Source organism: Macaca thibetana, chromosome 15 (genome assembly GCF_024542745.1).
Source record: "Macaca thibetana thibetana isolate TM-01 chromosome 15, ASM2454274v1, whole genome shotgun sequence".
In the NCBI taxonomy this organism is placed as follows: Eukaryota; Metazoa; Chordata; class Mammalia; order Primates; family Cercopithecidae; genus Macaca; species Macaca thibetana.
In genome coordinates, this window is record NC_065592.1 from 46,905,511 (window position 1) to 46,924,945 (window position 19,435).

Here is a 19,435-nt window from a genome sequence, read left to right on the forward strand (position 1 = left end):
CTATCTGGGTCCCACCACCCACATCCATCTTCCCACCAAGGAAGGAAACTGAACCCAGACATGGCTGCTCTTCAGAGAGCAGTCTAGGCAAAAAGTCCAGCAGTCTCCCTCCCTAGTCATCTAAAAGTTTGGTTTTTAGCTCAGGCCAATGTTCCCTTCCCTTCACTGGGATTCTAAAGTTTTCAACCCAATGCTTCAACCACCAACCCAAACACAGGCCTCGGCCTGTCTGAATACTTGGGAGATTCTGCCCTTTATGTGCCTCTACCTGTAGTCACTGGCAAAGCAAAAAGGTTGTGTGTGGGCCAAGGGAAAAAACCAGGACGGACTACTTGGTCCCTCCTTTCCAGAGGGTTCCCATGAAGCGTGAAGATTCCCACCTTTTCTTCTGAACACTGGTGCATTTCCAGAGCCTCTTCCACTAAAAGAGGGTCGAAGCCCTTCTCACACAGCTGTCCATGTGCAAAGAGATAGTCAAGAATCTAAGAAAAGAAACAAGGGATTTAGCACCTACTGCTGCTCTTTGCTGTGCTTTCCAAGAGACCTCAACAAACTGGAGTGTGTGAAGTCTGATCCCCACCCCACCCAGGCCGTCAGGTACTGGATAGGATTTGATTTTGTGCCTTGACTGTGTCCAACACAACAGGACCCCAGTGACTCTTTACTGAACACAGGCACAGCCTTCTAAACATGAGTAGGCATTTTCCAAAGGAATTGCTGCCACAGCTGACACACCTACCAGAATGTCAACTCCACAGCCTGGGCAGGCGGCTACTCTAAGAAACAGCACAAGTCAGAAAATGTCACCAAGGTCTAACACTCCAGTACCCTATTCAACATTTTGGGCATAGATGACAGGATGAAAATTCCTGGAAGGAGACATTTGACCATACCCCAAGCCTAGCTTTGCCCCTTTTGGAGGGGCAAAGAAAGGGGCGGTAGTTGGAGAACAGCTTCAATTCTCCCAAAGCTGTCTCTCGGCCTGGGTCCTGGAATAGCTTCCAAAAGAAGAACTGCTCCCAAGGCTACTGGCTTTCCCCAGTACACGCCCTATGTCCTCACAAACCCACAGGAAAGGAGGCTGGTGCTACAAGTCTGAGGGGCTCTAGGACAGGGGGGGACGCTACTCCAGCTCCACAGGTCTGAGCCTGCCCTCCTGGCTGACCAACCACTCACCTGCTCAATATTCTCTCCTTTCTTCTTCATGGCTCTGAGGACACACTCATACGAGTAGCCCATGTTGACCACCGTCTCCACACACTGCCGCTCACTGGGGGACAGCATCTGCAGTTCAGAGTAGGCCTGGGGACAGCTGGGCATGTTGGGCACTTGTGACACTGAGAAATTAGCAGGGGTGACCTAGTAGTGGAAAAACAAGAATATCAAGGCAAGAAGACCTGGGCCCCCAAATAAGTCACTGAGGCAGCCTAGTCCAGGGGTTGGCATTTCTGACACTATTCAAGCCCCAAGACAAGTGGTCGAGTTGGAAGAAACTGCCAGGTTGCTGGCCTGACATCCTGAAAAGGAACGAAGAGGGGAGGGAGTGCCAGCTGAGAGGGAAAAAGCTGGGGGTCATCTGCAGCTGTGGCTGTCCTGCTCTGCCCTCGTCCCACCTTGGTGATCGAGAAAGCACTACACCACCACAGGCCCTTGCGTGCCCAAATCTCCAGGGCGTGAGTTGAAGAAAGAAGTTGTGGCTGCCCCCAGGACTGATGTCGAAGCTGGCTGCAATGATTTCTCTCCAGAATTGTCCCTTTCCCAGGCTGAAGTATCAGTTCTGAGGGGTCATTCTGCACTTCAAATACTCCCACTTTGGAGCTAATCTATCCCAAAGTCTCTACTCTTGGGCAGAGGCTGTGAGTGTGGTTCCCATGCATGGACAGTTCAGGAACCCAGGGTTTTGAGGGGACTCCACACCTTTGCCCTACATCATGTACTGTGCTTCACTTCCTGCCAAAGCTGCCATTCTACAGCGCCGGGACAGAAGGCATACTAGCCACACTGGGCTGGATCCCACAGACTGAATCTGAACTCTAGGGACCCGCCCACCAGCTAAAGGCAGCCTGCTCCCTGCCTCTGGAACTTAGTAACCCCAATCTGATAGGCGTACAGAGTCCCGTGATTAACTCCCCTACCACTTCTGATCACAAATCAGGCCCAAGGCACGAAGACAGCACACTCCCAGGCCAAAGGACCCATCCACCATAGGAACGAGGTCATAAGCCCTTTTACAGCTTGGCACAGGTCTCAAGATTACCAGGGAAGATGTTTCAGACAAAATTTTTTTGTATTTCCTTGTTTTATTCTGGGGGAGGGGGTCATGGTTAGGTGGTAGGAAGCCCTCTGTCCTAGAAGCAAGTTCGAAATTATACAGATATAACCAGATGCTCTCCTCAAAGTCTGTTGGGGAAAGCCAGGACAGCTATAGGCCTCAGAGCCCATTCTGTTTGTGCTTAATCATCTCACCCACAGCACACTCAGCAGCCCAAGCACAGGGCTGTCATTAGGTTACAAGAGTCACAATAAGGCACAGGGATTAGATCACACCAATCTAGCCACTTGGCAGGTCTAAGATTGTGTCTCCCTCTTTAGAGACAGGCTTTAACCTGGGCTAAAGAATATCAACAGCCACAGAGTAATGCCAGCTCTCACATGACGTTCCCCAGCCAGGAAGGAGTCAGGACTATTCTTCAACTGCCTGCCCGTCTCATAATGCCTCCTGAATGGCTGGTGGGATGCAGGCATACACCCAGAATACTGCACATTACAAATGTCAATAAAATCATATCTAGCTGGGCACAGTAGCTCACACCTGTAATCCCAGCACTTTGGGAGGCCGAGGCAGGTGGATCACGAGGTCAGGAGTTCAAGACCAACCTGGCCAACATAGTGAAACCCCATCTCTACTAAAAATACAAAAATTAGCCTGGTGTGGTGGCACGTGCCTGTAATCCCAGCTACTCGGGAGGCTGAGGTGGGAAAATCGCTTGAACCTCGGAGGCAGAGGTTGCAGTGAGCCAAGACCATGCCATTGCACTCCAGCCTGGGTGACAGAGTGAGACTCCGTCTAAAGAAAAACAAAAATCACATCTATTTTAAACATACATGCAGTACTCACACCCTACTGGTTATTTCGTAATCTTTAGGTAAACATGGCATAAATCCAGAAAACTGTTCAGATTCTTTGATCCAGTTGCCTATTTATAGGAAACCAGTCTAAAGAAATAATAATAATGCAAACCAATATTTATATATAGGAATATATCCATCTCAACATCATTTGTAATAAATATTAGGGTCAACCTACCAAATATCCAGCACAGGGTGTTAGGTTAGCAAATAATGAACATATGACTGTTAATTATTTAAAGCATCTGAATTAAGTGAAAAAACAGCGGGTGAGGTGGCTCACACCTGTAATCCCAGCACTTTGGGGGGCCAAGGCGGGCGGATCACCTGAGGTCGGGAGTTCAAGACCAGCCTGACCAACATGGAGAAACCCATCTCTACTAAAAATACAAAATGAGCCAAGTGTGGTGGTGCATTCCTGTAATCCCAGCTACTTGGGAGGCTGAGGTAGGAGGATCGCTTGAACCCAGAAGGTGGAGGTCTCGGCCAAGATTGTACCACTGCACTCCAGCCTGGGTGACAGAGCGAGACACCGTCTCTAAATAAATAAGAAAAAAATAAGATATATTTACTAATTGTACATGCTCTACAATTATAGCTATACGTTTTTAAAAGATGCATGAGATAGTAAATGACTGATTTTAAATGGATGATTTTAAAGAATCATCTATCCTAATAGAGGATACTTTCCTTAAACAGGGACAAACAAAATAAGATGTCCCCTTCATATAAATGTTTTATGAATCAAACAGGCAATAGGCTAATCCAGCAGACCCCAAACAGACAGACAAAGTTTGAAAGGATCCCTCATCAAAATTATAAGTGTTTAGTTTCTCCAGTTAGTCACCAAATTTATTTACTCCAAAGTACCATTTTCAAATATATATAATGCTCTTAGGAGTAATATAGATATGACTTTTTAAACACTATTAACTGCATTCATGGTAGCCATTTGTCATTATTTTTTCAATAAAAGAATAGTAAAATTTAGTTCCTGGAGGGGCAAAGGTTGACTCTGGCATAAAAAGGGATTTTCATACTCAATGACTGAAGTGCTCCGTATTTGTAACCAAGTAGAACTAGACAAAAATGAGAATTATTATGAAATCTTTCCAAATTAAATATGAGGGAAAGTAAGTTTGTGAGAGGAGACAAATATTAGTGCTCAAGCTTCTGAAGAGTCTGAGCATGCTCTCAGGCCTCAGAAGGTGGCAGTCCTTTCTATACCTATGCAGCCCTCAAGCATAACCTAAAGACAGCTTCTACCAAGTCTTTCCATACACCTCCTTTCCCCACTGCTAATGTGTGCACAACTCAACAGGCACACTGCCACCTGCAGTCCCACAGAGCTTTGGGCACGCTGCTGGCAAAGTACTTACCACATTACATTAATGTGAGCTTGCAGAGATCAGTTACCATGTCATGCCCATTTCTAAATCCCCAGGGCCTGGCTCTTGACTTTACACTTACTGGTCTTCATCAACAGTTGTGGAATAAATTGAAGTCCATTAGAATTTTCAAAGGGAGAATTTCATTTAACACGCTAAAATGATCAAATGTCTTTACCATCTCTTCTTCCCAAAAGCCCACTAAAATGATCACAAACAAACTAAGGCCAGGCACAATGGCTCATGCCTATAATCCCGGCACTTTGGGAGGCTGAGAAAGAAGGACTGCTTAAGCTGAGGATTTCAAGACGAGCCTGGACAACATAGTTGAGACCCATCTCTACAAAAAACAAAAAGCCAGGTGTGGTGGCACATGCCTGTAGTCCCAGCTACTCAAGAAGGCTGAGGCAGGAGAATCACTTGAGCCCAGGAGGTCAAAGCTGCAGTGAGCCGTGATTGCAGAGTAAGACCCTGTCTCAAAAAAATAAATAAAAATTTTAAAATAAAGAATTAAAACTGTATTCATCTTTAAAGCAATAAAAGGAAAGGGGGTAGCAGTGGACAATATATTTCTTCTTCTTTTTAAATAAAAAAACAAAGACAAGGTCTCACTATTGCTGCCCAGGCTGGCCTTGAAGTCCTGGGCTCAAGCAATCCTCCCACCTCGGCCTCCCAAAATGCTGGGATTACAAGTGTGATATATTTCAATGCAATTTAAGAATGTGGAAAGATAATGAAGGGATGGTAATTGCCAGCAATGAAGTTATAAAGTAAGTAGAAAAGGGGGAGTCAGTCTATCAGCCCATTAGGACCCCTAAGAGGGGCTCAGACTCTGGAAGCACCAGGTAATACTGGGATAAGGCAAAGATACACAGAGTCAGTGATCAGAGCAGTAAAGCCCTCGGTGAAACATTCCCCATTCATCCCCACCCTGTGCAGGAGGCAGAAGGTATAGTCTCCAGAAAATGGGAACCAGAGACCAAAAAGGACTAAGCACCAGGCACAGTGTGGGGCAGAGTCAAGTGAAAGAACTTAAACAAGGATTAAGTAAAAGCAACACACCAGCATTCCCCAACATTAGTCCTCAGCCAGAATTCTCTGGAGAAACCCTCACTTCCAAGCCCTTCATATGTTTACATTTTGGGGACTTCCCCGGCAAAACCAATTAACTTTCAACCTATAGTGAAGTTTAATGATCAACAAGCACACCTCTGACACACAAACTTTGTGACTTATTTTTTTAATGCCTCATACATACACGTGAATAAAAAGCCAAAGCCACCAGCATGAAAACATCAAACCAAAAGAGGGAATAGAAAAAGCACTTGGAAATTTAAAATATGATAAAGTAAAAACTGCATTTTAAAAGGTAGTAAGATACAGGCTGGGCATGGTGGCTCATGCCTTTAATCCCAACACTTTGGGAGGCTGAGGCAGGAGGATCACTTGAGCCCAGGAGTTCAAGACCAGCCTGGGCAAACAGTGAGACCCCCATCTCTACAAAAATTAGCTGGGCGTGGTGGTGCACACCTGTAGTCCCAGACAGGAGGCTGAGGCAGTAAGCTGCACTCCAGCCTAGGGGACAAAAATCTCATCTCTTAAAAATAATCACCTACTCTCAGGTTCAGGGGGAAAAATAATTAAATAAAATAAAAGGTTGTAAGATTTAGTTTTGTTTTGTTTTTGGTTTTGGTTTTGGTTTTTTGAAGTTGTAAGTTAAGGATATGTCCCAGAAAGTAAAACATAAACAAGATCTGCACTCCCATGTTTGTTGGAGCACTGTGCACAACAGCCAAGATTTGGAAGCAACCTAAGTGTCCATCAAGAGATGAATGGATAGGCCAGGTGCAGTGGCTCACACCTTTAATCCCAGAACTTTGGGAGGCTGAGGCGGATGGATCACCTGAGGTCAGGAGTTTGAGACCAGCCTGACCAATATGATGAAACCCCGTCTGTACTAAAAATACAACAATTAGCCGGGTGTGGTGGCACACGCCTGTAATCCCAGCTACTTGGCAGGCTGAGGCAGGAGAATCACTTGAACCCGGGAGGCAGAGGTTGCAGTGAGCCAAGACCATGCCATTGCACTCCAGTCTGGACAACAAGAGCAAAACTCTGTCTCCAAAAAAAAAAAAGATAAATGGATAAAAAAAAAATGTGGTGCTCATACACAGTGGAGTACCCATTCAGCCATGAAAAAGAATGAGATTCTGTCATTTGCAACAACATGGATGGAACTGGAGATCATTATGTTAAGTGAAATAAGCCAGGAACTGAAAGACAAACATCACACGTTCTCACTTATGTGTGCAATCTAAAAATCAGAGCAATTGAACTCATGGACATAGATACTAGAAGGATGGTTACCACAGAGGCTGGGAAGGGTAGTGGGGGGCTGGTGGTTAATAGGTACAAAAAAAATAGAAAGAATGGCTGTGCACGGTGACTCACGCCTATAATCCCAGCATTTGGGAGGCCGAGGCAGGTGGATCACAAGGTCAGGAGTTCAAGACCAGCCTGGCCAAGATGGTGAAACCCTGTCTCTACTAAAAATACAAAAATTAGCTGTGCATGGTGGCAGACACCTGTAATCCTTGCTGCTCTGGAGGTTGAGGCAGAGAACTGCTTGAACCCAGGAGGCAGAGGTTGCAGTGAGCCAAAATCATGCCACTGCACTCCAGCCTGGGTGACAGAGTGAGATTCCATCAAAAAAAAAAAGAAATAGAATAAGATCTACTATTTGATAAGACAACAGGGTGATTATAGTCAATAATATTTAATTGGCCAGCCACTGTGGCTCACACCTGTAATCCCAGCACTTTGGGAGGCTGAGGCGGGTGGATCACTTGAGTACAGGAATTCGAGACCAGCCTGGCCAACATGGTGAAACCCTATCTCTGCTAAAAATACAAAAAGTAGCTGAGCATGAAAGCACATGCCTGTAATCCCAGCTACTCGGCAGGCTGCAAGAGGCAGGAGAATCGCCCAAACCTGGGAGGTGGAGGTTGCAGTGAGCCGAGATCACGCTACTGCACTCCAGCAGTAGCTGGAGTTTATTTATAATAATAAATAAATAAATATTTATTATTAAATAATATTTAATAGTACATTTAAAAATAACTAAAAAAGTATAAATGGGCCAGGCATGGTGGCTCACGCCTGTAATCCCAGGACTTTGGGAAGCCGAGGCGGGTGGATCATGAGGTCAAGAGCTTGAGACCATCCTGGCCAATATGGTGAAACCCCATCTCTACTAAAAATACAAAAATTAGCTGGGCATGGTGTCGCACACCTGTAGTCCCAGCTACTCAGGAGACTGAGGCAGGAGAATCACTTGAACCTGGGAGGCAGAGGTTGCAGTGAGCTGAGATTGTGCCATTGCACTCCAGCCTGGCAATAGAGCAAGACTCTGTCTCAAAAAAAAAAAAAAAAAAGAAAAGAAAGAGAAAGAAAAAGAAAAACCCGAGAACTCATCAGGCCCGGTGGCTCACACCCGTAATCCCAATATTTTTGGGAGGCTGAGGCAGGTGCATCACTTGGAGGTCAGGAGTTCGAAACCAGCCTGGCCAATATGGTGAAACCTGTCTCTACTAAAAATACAAAAATTTACTGGGCATGGTGGCATGCACCTGTAATCCCAGCTACTCAGGAGGCTGAGGTGGGAGAATCGCTTGAACCTGGGAGGCGGAGGTTGCAATGAGTCGAGATCGTAACACTGCACTCCAGCCTATGCGACAGAATTAGAATCTGTCTCAAAAAAAAAAAAAAAGAGAGAAGGCCGGGCGCGGTGGCTCAAGCCTGTAATCCCAGCACTTTGGGAGGCCGAGACGGGCAGATCACGAGGTCAGGAGATCGAGACCATCCTGGCTAACCCAGTGAAACCCCGTCTCTACTAAAAAATACAAAAAACTAGCCGGGCGAGGTGGCGGGTGCCTGTAGTCCCAGCTACTCAGGGAGGCTGAGGCAGGAGAATGGCGTAAACTCGGGAGGCGGGGCTTGCAGTGAGCTGAGATCCGGCCACTGCACTCCAGCCTGGGCGACAGAGCGAGACTCCGTCTCAAAAAAAAAAAAAAAAGAGAAACACTCCAGCTCTGTTTATACCTGCAGGTGGAAGGCAGCAAATTCTCAAGCCAACAAGAAGCAGGCCTCTTCCCATCCTGAGATGAATAGGCCAGAAAGAAACTCCCACACTCAGGCTGGTCAAAGAATGACAAGTGTTCTAGTTTGAGAAAGATCTCTGCTGTTAGTTTATTGGCTTTGATCTCTAAATGGTTAATCTAACTTTAAATGAGAGGAAGGAAGTGTTGGCCAAGGACCCCTGATCTTTTCCAGGGAGCTTTTAATTTCTCTAAAGCATACAAAGTACCATGAAAAGGAAGAAGTACAGTGCTGACCAGAGTCCAACAACTGACCAAGAGGAATTAGAATGAAGCCCACTCCAAGAAGATAATAATGGTGTTCGGCACTCTATCAAGTTTACCTGGGCCAAAGTTTATGGAAGTTTACAAGCAGCTATGAGCTCTCTGACAAAAGAAGCATTCCCACAGACTATCATTGACCAAGAATGCTATTACTGGGACTTGTAAAGCAGGCCAAGATTTCATATCTTTTTACCAGCTAATAGCAGGCTTGTTATGGTCTCTGACAGATATCCCACCAATACACTCAGGCTCCTTTTTGGCTCTAAGTAGTCTCTTGATGTGCTTTTACATTTAAAAAAAATCTGTAACCTGGCCAGGCACAGTGGCTCACACCTATAATCCCAGGAATTTGGGAGGTGGAGGCAGGTGGATCAACTAAGGTTCGGAGTTCGAGACCAGCCTGGGCAACATGGTAAAACCCTGTCTCTACTAAAAACACAAAAATTAGCTGGGTGTGGTGGCATATGCCTGTAGTCCCAGCCACTCAGGAGGCTGAGGCAGGAGAATTGCTTGAACCTGAGAGGTGAGGTTGCAGTGAGCCGAGATGGTGCCACTGCACTCCAGCCTGGGCGACAGAGCAAGACTCTGTTTCAAAAAAAAGAAAAAAGAAAGAAATCTGTAAGCTGGTGTAGCAAAAGGTTCTTGACTTCTATGATTTCTATTCTAGAATGCAATAATGTGTTGTTCTGTACTGCCAGGCTTGGTGGCTCACGCCTATAATCCCAACACTTTGGGAGGCCAAGGCAGGCAGATAACTTGAAGTCAGGAGTTCGAGACCAGCCTGGGGAACATGTCGAAATCCCATCTCTACAAAAAATACAAAAAAGTTGGGCGTGGTGGCACGTGCCTGTTGTCCCAGCTACTCAGGAGAGTGATGAGGTGGAAGGATCGCTTGAGCCTGGGAGGTCGAGGCTACAGTAAGGTACGATCACACCACTGTATTCCAGCCTGGGCAACAGAATGAGACCCTGTCTCGAAAAAAAACCAAACATCAAGAAAAAACATAATCCCTGTCCTCAGGAAAATATGGGAGTTGGCGGGGGATTTAAAAGACTTACCGTGGGACCAGTATTTGGAGGTGATGATTCGTCTGTGCACACAGACAAAACAGAGAGGGAAGGCATCTGGGAGGATGTCAGGGCTGGCATCTCTGTGCCACTGTCCAAGTTCAAAGCTGAAAGCCCAAGAGTGTGATGCCCATTGAGCTCACTGGCACTGCTTTGGGTGGAAGGCTTTAGGGAATTCTGGAACGTGCCATTGCGGAGGCAGGATGTGCTATGGAAAGTGCTCGCCAGCTTGGCTGTCTTCTGATTGCTGTCATCAGAGTCAAGTTTGGGGAAAGACAGGGATTTGATATTGCTTACTGCAGGTATAGGGGGGAGGGACACTTTGGAAGACAGTGACATCTTTTCACAGTTGCCCAACTGTGGTAAGGTTATAAAGCCATTGGGTTTATGAAGAGGCTTGAAATCTAGGGTTGCCCGTTCCAAGGATGCCAGGACCTCCTCATCCTGTAACACGGACCCAGAGCCTCCCCTGGGCAAGTTATTGTCCAATAACTGAGCCATAATGGGTCCAGTGGTTCCTACCAGAATATTTCTCAGCTCTTCCTTCTCATCAATAGTTTTTAACTCCAGATTATCAAATGGGTCTTCTTCACACTCAAAGTCAGCAAGATTGAAATCCGCCTTTATGTGAGGTGGGCTGAGAACTTTCTGTTTTGTGGCACTACTGCTGACCCGAGTTGGTGTGAGGATGCTGTTGTGCTGCAAGCTGGCGAGGATGGGGTTAATAGGAGGTGGCATTGTGGCTGTACTGTGAGTCTTGGAGAAGCTCATTTTGCTATCGCCCTCTGGGCCACTCTTAGAATTCACTTTAGCTTCTGCTTCCGCAATTTTGCACTCTGCTTCCCGCTCGGCTTCTTCGATTTTCTTAATCTCTTCAGCCCACTCAATGGTTTTCTTTTCCAAAGAGAAGTCATACTGCAAAGATATAGCAGAGGAAGGGAGTGTGAACCCAGGTGGCCGTCCTTCCCCCCCACCCAATTCACTCCTTCCTCACTCCTGGTGCAAGAGGAGAACTGGGCAAGGCAGCATTTAAGGTGTGTGGGATGATCCCCACTTAAAAAGAGTAAGGCTTCCAATGTCCTTATACGATTTAACCAAACTCTGTTCCTAGATTACTTGTAGAAATTATCTAGAAAGAACTCCTACAACCTCTAACCCTACATACCAGGCCAAATGTACCTTGCTACTTCCCTTCTCTCTTCTCAGGCCATTTCCTTTCCTAGAATTCTTCATTGGTGGCTCAAGCAGAGCTCAGTTACTTCTTCTGTGAAGCTTTCCTGATGACCCACTCCTTCTTTGTAACTCTTACAGCATTTGTCTCTATCAGTCATTTGATGCTCAGCGCAGGTGACCACATGTAGTTTCGTCTTTAATCTCTAACTTCCTCCAAAGTATCACAAGCCTCTTGTGGACAGCAACCTGCTACAGACCGTCCTTGGATCTCTATTATCTAGCACAATGTCCTAAACAAATCCCATGCTAGGTAATGATAGCCCCAAACATTTAAGAAATACCTGTAAGGTGCCATGCATGATTCTAAACACTTTTTATGTATTAACGCTCTAGATTTTCTCAATAACCCTTTAAAGTAACTACTGTTATTCCACTTAACAGGGTCTACAACCAAGCATAAAGCTGGTAGCTAAATGGAAGAGCCTGGATTTGTACCCAGGCAGTCTGACTATAGATTCTATGCTCTTATTAAACCACTATCTATTAGATTATGATGAACAGGTTGTAGTTAAAATGCAGAAAAACTTATAAGAAATCCAGACATAGTCAGATTAAGATTTTTACAGAGCAAATTACACAAAGCGCCACTTCATGGTTCTTTAACGATGTCTTAAGTATAGCTCAATTTACAAAAATTTATTTTGCACACTTAAAAGAAATAGACCTATTACATAAAGCAACATTCACATAGGACAGGAAAAAACAAAAATCTTTGGCTTTCACCCCAAAGCACTAGAGCTAAACAATGTCTGTGTGAATGTCCAAGGTTAGAGACACACTAAAGGTAAAAAAGGGGGAAAAGAGAGGTCTAACATGCTAACACCAGAATTTTAGAGAAGAAGAAAAATAGGCAAGAGCCTCTTGTCATCCTCAAGCCTTTCAAATTCAAACAACAAAAGAGAAGCCTAGAAAGGCACCTGTCAAGAAGTTACTTTAAATCCTGAACCAGTTGCTGTGCCTCAGACAGACACATGGTGGGGAATCACTGGGCTTCCTTTCTACCACTAATGGAACACTGAGAAAAGAGCAGTGGCAATGACTCTGCTTTTCTAACTGTGGAGAAAATCCAATTTTGCAATTGCTTTCCCCCAATAAAAATGGGGGCTATAACTAACTTCCCATTGCCTATAAACATTGTTCTTTGAAGTTTGATTCAAAAAACAATTGGAAATTTATTTCCTTTTCTAGCAAACACTTATTGAACTTTCGTTTTTTAGTTACCAAAGTAATGTAGAATACTTGGAACACAGAAAAACAGGGTGCGGTACAGGGAGGGAGGGGGTTGGGGGTGACAGAAATATTAAAGTAGAAAAGAATGTGGGTTTGGAGTATAAATGCTAGAGATAAATAATATCATCTAGCATTTATGGAGTTCCAGGAACCAGAGTAAGCATTATAAATACATTATTTAACTCTTCCAACAACCTTAAAAGCTAATCATTCTCATCCTCCCTTTACAGATGAAGAAATGGAGGCTTGGAGAAGTTAAAAAAATCTGTCCAAGATTATACAGCTATTACAGGTCAATTCTCCAGCACATGTATGAGTGACACCAGAGGATGTTCTAAACCATGACACTAAGGGCTACCTCACGTGAGCCACATTCAACAGAAGCTTTCTGGACCCTAGAAGCAAGGGCTGTGTATATTTTACTGGCTCACTTTCAAGAAATTTTAGCTGAAAAGTTGTGTTTGTATTGTCATGCAAAGGCAAATATGACAGAGGAACTTTCAAGTCATCTGTCTAGAGCTCTAGGTCTGACTGTTCTCTTTGGGTATGGAGGGGACCAGATACAACACTACAACCTAATTCCCCATGGAGACTCCAGGCAAAGTTTAAGGCTGCTTTGTAACCCAGACAGCCTTGGTCTCCTTTGGGAGGCCAAGATGGGCGGATCACTTGAGGTGAGGAGTTTGAGACCAGCCTAGTCAACATGGCGAAACCCTGTCTCTACTAAAAACACAAAAATTAGCCAGGCATGGTGGCACACGCCAGTAGTCCCAGCTACTCAGGAGGCTGAGGCAGGAGAATCTCTTGAAGCTGGGAGGTGGAGGTTGCAGTGAGTCAAGATGGCGCCACTGCACTCCAGCCTGGGCAAAAGAACAAGACTCCACCTCAAAATAAAGGTTGCTTTGTGCATCAGAGAACAAAAATATTTCACCTGGCCCACACTGGAATGCAGCTGTTAGCCCTGATCTCCTTTTGTGATCAGTGGGTGCTATGAGCACAGTGAGCGCAATACCATGCGTTTATTAGTGCTTCAGACTGACCAAACAAATGGGAAATTCCCAGCAAAGCCTAAATCGACAACAATTTGGGAATCAAAACAAGTTTTCTGAATGCATCAATAAAGCAATGAATAATGAGAAACAAGACAGGTGTTTTTAAATCATATTGCTAAGAATATCATGTACACAAGTAAGTATTTAATGACTATTTGTTCTTGCCAATAAAAAAATTCTCAGACCAATAAAACAAGGAAAAATGTTATAAAGGAAGTCTATCTCTCTTCTGGTCCAATAAAGTCTCCATACACAAAAGGAACATTAATTCAGTATTAAAGATGCTTAATATAAGATGCTTGACATCATTAGTCATGAAAGAAATGCAAATAAAAACCACAATGAGAGACAACTTCTCACCCACAAGAATGTATATAATGAAAACAAGTTAATAAGACTTGGCAAGGAAGTGAAGAAATTGGTACCCTCTTGTGCTGCTGGGATTGTAAAATTGTGCAGCCACTTTGGAAAAATACTCTCGTGTTCTTTAAAATGTTAAACATAGAGTTACCATGACCCAGCAATTCCACTCCTTTACATTATACCCAAGAAAACTGAAAACATGTGTCCACACAAAAATCTGTTTACAGATGTTCAGAGCATCATTATTCATAAGAGGCAAAAAGTGGAAACTACCACAATGTCCATCAACTGATGAACAGATGAACAAAGTGTGTTATATCCAAACAATGAAATATTATTCACCTATAAAAATAAATGAAGTACTAATACCTCATTCATACAACATGGATAAACCTTGAGAACATTATGCTAAGTGTATAAGCCAGTCACCAAGGCTACGACTGCAGAATTCCATTTATATGAAATGGCCAGAATAGGCAAACCCATAGAGACAGAAAGTAGATAGCAGTTGCCAGAGGCTGCAAGGAGGGGAGAATGGGGATACTCTCATGGATACTGGGTTTCCTTTTGGAGTGATTAAAATGTTCGGGAATTAGATAGTAATAATTGTTACACAACTATGTGAATATACTAAAAATCACTGAACTGTATGTATACCTTAAAAAGGTGAATTTTGGCCAGGCATGGTGGCTCACACCTGTAATCCCAGCACTTTGGGAGGCTGAGGTGGGCAGATCACTTGAGGCCAGGAGCTCAAGACCAGACTGGGCAACATGATGAAACTCCATCTCTACAAAAAATACAAAAATTAGCCAGGCATGATGGTGCATGCCAATAGTCCCAGCTACTCAGGAGGCTGAGGAGGGAGGATCACCAAGCTCAGGGAGGTCAAGGCTGCAGTAAGCCACGATTGCGCCACTAGACTCCACCCTGGGTGACAGAATGAGACTGTGTCTACAAATAAGCAAAAAAAAGTATTTAAAAAAAAAAGGTAAATTTCATGGTATGTGAATAAAGATTTTTTTTTCTCCCAAAAGTAACTGAAGTTCCCTCATTATGATTACTTACTGCATATAGACTTTGGAAGGTAAAAAAAAGTAATACCTTTTAGAGTAAAATGGTGATGCCTTAGTTAATTCTAGAAAAACAAAACTTCTTTTCCTGAAAGTTGCATTTTTTTTTTTTCTTTGAGATGGAGTCTCGCTCTGTTGCCCAGGCTGGAGTGCAGTGGTGCGATCTCGGCTCACTGCAAGCTCCGCCTCCCGGGTTCCTGCTATTCTCCTGCCTCAGCCTCCCGAGTAGCTGGGACTACAGGCGCCCGTCACCACGCCCAGCTCACTTTTTGTCTTTTTTCAGTAGAGACGGGGTTTCACTGTGTTAGCCAGGATGGTCTTGATCTGACCTCGTGATCCGCCTGTCTCGGCCTCCCAAAGTGCTGGGATTACAGGCGTGAGCCACCGCGCCTGGCCAAAAGTTGCATTTTTAAAAATCTTCTTAAGTCACAGGAAGAGTTACAGTAAGTATCATATTTTTCTGTTTCTCTAGGTAACTTCTCTCAACTGTAAGTACCTTGAGGACAGTGATTAAGGAATTTATCTCTACCTTGAGTGTCCAATAGACCACCTCTCAAAAGCAGGCATTCAGTAAATGTGTACTGCAGTAAGTAACACAGGGCTATTTGTTGCTTTCAAGGAGTAATTCAGTACATTTCTATATAACTGAGCCTTAAAGATGGGAGGATTGAGAAAGAAGCCCTCGAGGAGATAATATTTATGTGCAATCTAGAATAGATTTAAACGGAATTTTCAGTATAGTGAGAAAAAGAATATTCCAGGTGGAGATAACGGCTCATGAGCAGAAGCAGCATACAGAGAGATAACGCACAAGGTCTAACAGACTACTAGTAACGTGGTTTGGAGGGAACATGGAGGTGATGAGCTCAATTGCTCTGCCATAACCTTATGTCTAGACTAGACTCAATAAGGACTGGTCAGTCACTGAACCCTTTTGAACAGTTATGAAAAGGGATGTGACAATTTAAAACTTTAAGATCATGCTAGATCTTAAACTTCTAGAAACAATGTAAAAAAATAGAAGGAAAACACTGCAAGCAGAAGGGCCAATTAAAGAGGCTACTGCAACAGCCCACATGAAAAATGAGGTCAGGCTGAACTGCAATGTGAGACACAGCAAATCTAACTTGAGTGACTGAAAAGAGAATGAGGACATTAACAAAGAGAGGGAAAGAGGTGAAAAAACTAGTTAAATGGGCAATGGGAATTTGTTGTGTGTGAGGTACAGAGCCCCAGGAATATACAACTAACAGGGTAAACAAAATCTGTATGTATATATAACAATGTGAGCCAGGCAGCAATATAGGAGCTATAAGAAACAATAATAAGAGAATACAGTCATAATGACAAGGATACACTCTAAAAAATGCATGTTAGGTGATTTCACCGGTGAGGGCAGAAGTGTACTTACACAAACCTAGATGGTACAGCCTGCTATACACCTAGGCTATATGGTATTGCTATGGTACAGTATTACTCTGAGGCTACAAACCTGTATAGCATGTTACTGTACTGAATACTGTAGGCAATTGTAGCACAATGGCAAGTATTTATGTATCTAAACCTATCTAAACATAGAAAAGGTACAGTAAAAATATGGAATAAAAGATTAAAAATAGGCTGGGTACAGTGGCTCATGCCTGTAATCCCAGCATTTAGTGAGGTCGAGGTGGGCGGATCAACTGAGGTCAGGAGTTCAAGATCAGCCTGACTAACATGGTGAAACCCTGTCTCTACTAAAAATACAAAATTAGATGGGCGTGGCGGTGCACACCTGTAATCCCAGCTACTCAGGAGGCTGAGGCAGGAGAATCCCTTGAACCCAGGAGGCGGAGGTGAAGGTGGAGGTGGAGGTTGCAGTGAGCCAAGATCGCACCATTGCACTCCAGCCTGGGCAACAAGAATGAAACTCCGTCTCAAAAAAGAAAAAAAGAAAAAAAAAAAAGATTTAAAATGGTCCACCTGTATAGGGCACTTACCATAAATGGAGCTTGCAGGACTGGACGTTGCTCTGGGTGAGTAAGTGAATGGTGGGTAAATGTGAAGGCCTAGGACATTACTGTACAGTAGTACTACAGACTTTATAAACACTGTACACTTAGACTATACTAAATTTATAAAAAACAATTTTTCTCTCAATAATAAATTAACTCGAGCTTACTGTGACTTTTTTTAACTTTATAAACATTAAATTTTTAAAACTTTTTTACTCTTCTGAACTAAGCCTAAAACACAAACACATCATACAACTGTACCAAAACATTTTTCTTTATACCCTTATTCTATAAGCTTTTGGATCTTTACTTTTTTTTTTTTTTTACTTTTTAAACTTCTTTCTTAAAAATGAAGCCACAAACACACACACATCAGCCTAGGCCTACGGGATCATCAGCATCACTGTTTTCCACCTCCCCATCTTGTCTCACGGGATGGTCTTCAGGATCAATACATGCATGGAGCTGTCATCTCCTATGATCACAATGCCCTCCTGTGGAATATCTCCTGAAGGACCTACCTGAGGCTGTTTTACAGTTAACTTTTTTAATAAGTAGAAAGATAATGCTAAAAAGTATAGCATAGTAATACGTAAATGAGTAACACAGTCATTTATTTGTATTACATACTATACTGAATTGTACGTGCTATACTTTTATAAGACTGTCAGTGCAGTAGATGTGTTTATACCAGCATCACCACAAACACTTGAGTAATGCATTGTGCTACCATGTTACAATGGCTACTACTATGTCACTATGTGATAGGTACATACATATATATATATATATCTCCTTCCCCCCGCCCCAGTAGAGATGAGGTCTCATTAAGTTGCCCAGCCTGGTCTCAAACTCCTGAGCTCCAGTGATCCTCCCACCTTGGCCACCCACAGTGCTAGGATCACAAGCGTGAGCCACCATGTCCAGCCCCTTATAATTTTATGGGACCACTATTGTATATGCGGTCCATCGTTGACCAAAACGTGATTCTGCTTGCAACTGTAGTTTTTTTATTTCACTATACATCAAATTCTTACTCTTTAAACTTTTAAATGCACTAAACTTTAACTAAAAATTACCACTTACCTGTACTTCTCTGACAACCTGCAAACAATCAGGCAAGGAGAAGCCAATAGGTAGACCAACTTTAGCTGGTGTTTTGAATTTGTCTCCTATCTTAAATGGGACATCATCAAGGTAACTGAAAGTCCCTATAATCAAAAATAAAGTAGAAAATATCAGCAAAGAACTTCATTATTTGTTTTGCCATAATCTTATGTCTAACGGATATGCATTAATTTTTGCTATCCTAAGTCTAGAAGTTACAGAGTTCCTTCTCTGACTGCTTACCTTTTCCTTGACCCTAAATCTCTGAGAAGGAAATTCTACTCATTCAGTATTATTAGGAGTTTATTTTCAATGGCACTTAGTGTAAAAGCCAAAGTACTCACAGCGGCCTAAGAGGCCTTCCCCATCGCCCACAGTCTCTCTGCCCTCACCTCCTTTCAGTCATTCTCTGGCTCACTGTACTAAGTTATGGTGACTGCTGCTCTTAAAGATGACAGGCTCCATCCACCTCAAAAATTCTGTACTGACTGTTCCTTCTAACTGGAACACTCTTCTGTCACATGACTCACTCCTTCAAGTTTCTGCTCAAATGTTACCTTCTCAGTGAGGCTTACGCTGACCCACCCTACTTAAAAGTACTACCCCACCCTCACTACAATACTCCCATATTACCATCTTTTCCCCATAACACTTATTGCCTTCTAACATTATAAATTGACTTTTTAATTATATTTATTGTTTCTCTTTCCCAAAGAAATATAGGCTCCTTGTGGGCAAGTATTTAAGTCTATCTTATTCAATGATGTATTTTCAAAACCTTCAGCACTGTCTGGCACACATCAACATTTAATAAACACTGCTGAACGGATGAGACTCCCCAGAAAAGAATCTCCTTGATTAGGATTCACTACTTTAGAAAAAAATCATTTTTAATTAATACAAAGAATTACTCCCAGCCTGATCAACATGGCGAAACCCCGTCTCTACTAAAAATATAAAAACTGGCCGGGCATGGTGGCGTGTGCCTGTAAACCCAGCTACTCAGGAGGGTAAGGCAGGAGAATCGCTTGAACCCAGGAGATGGAGGTTGCAGTGAGCTGAGATTGCACCACTGCATTCCAGCCTGAGCAACAGAGTGAGACTCCATCTCAAAAAAAAAAAGAGCCGGGCGCGGTGGCTCAAGCCTGTAATCCCAGCACTTTGGGAGGCCGAGACGGGCAGATCACGAGGTCAGGAGATCGAGACCATCCTGGCTAACACGGTGAAACCCCATCTCTACTAAAAAATACATAAAACTAGCCGGGCGAGGTGGCGGGCGCCTGTAGTCCCAGCTGCTCGGGAGGCTGAGGCAGGGGAATGGCGTGAACCCGGGAGGCAGAGCTTGCAGTGAGCCGAGATTGCGCCACTGCACTCCAGC

At 43.7% G+C, this 19,435-nt stretch overlaps 1 protein-coding gene across 2 annotated transcripts in view; it reads right to left on the reverse strand.

The window, feature by feature from the left end:
* Window positions 1-19,435, reverse strand: part of UBAP1 (ubiquitin associated protein 1) — a 74,215-nt gene that overhangs the window by 1,277 nt on the left and 53,503 nt on the right. For both annotated transcript variants that reach the window (XM_050760773.1, XM_050760772.1), the window contains 4 exons: window positions 18,037-18,161; window positions 9,997-10,920; window positions 1,177-1,359; window positions 381-482 (listed from right to left, as the gene is read on the reverse strand). In XM_050760773.1, coding sequence (XP_050616730.1) covers window positions 381-482; window positions 1,177-1,359; window positions 9,997-10,776 — 1,065 coding nt within the window. In that variant the 5' untranslated portion in view covers window positions 10,777-10,920; window positions 18,037-18,161. The remainder of the gene's footprint in view (window positions 1-380; window positions 483-1,176; window positions 1,360-9,996; window positions 10,921-18,036; window positions 18,162-19,435) is intronic.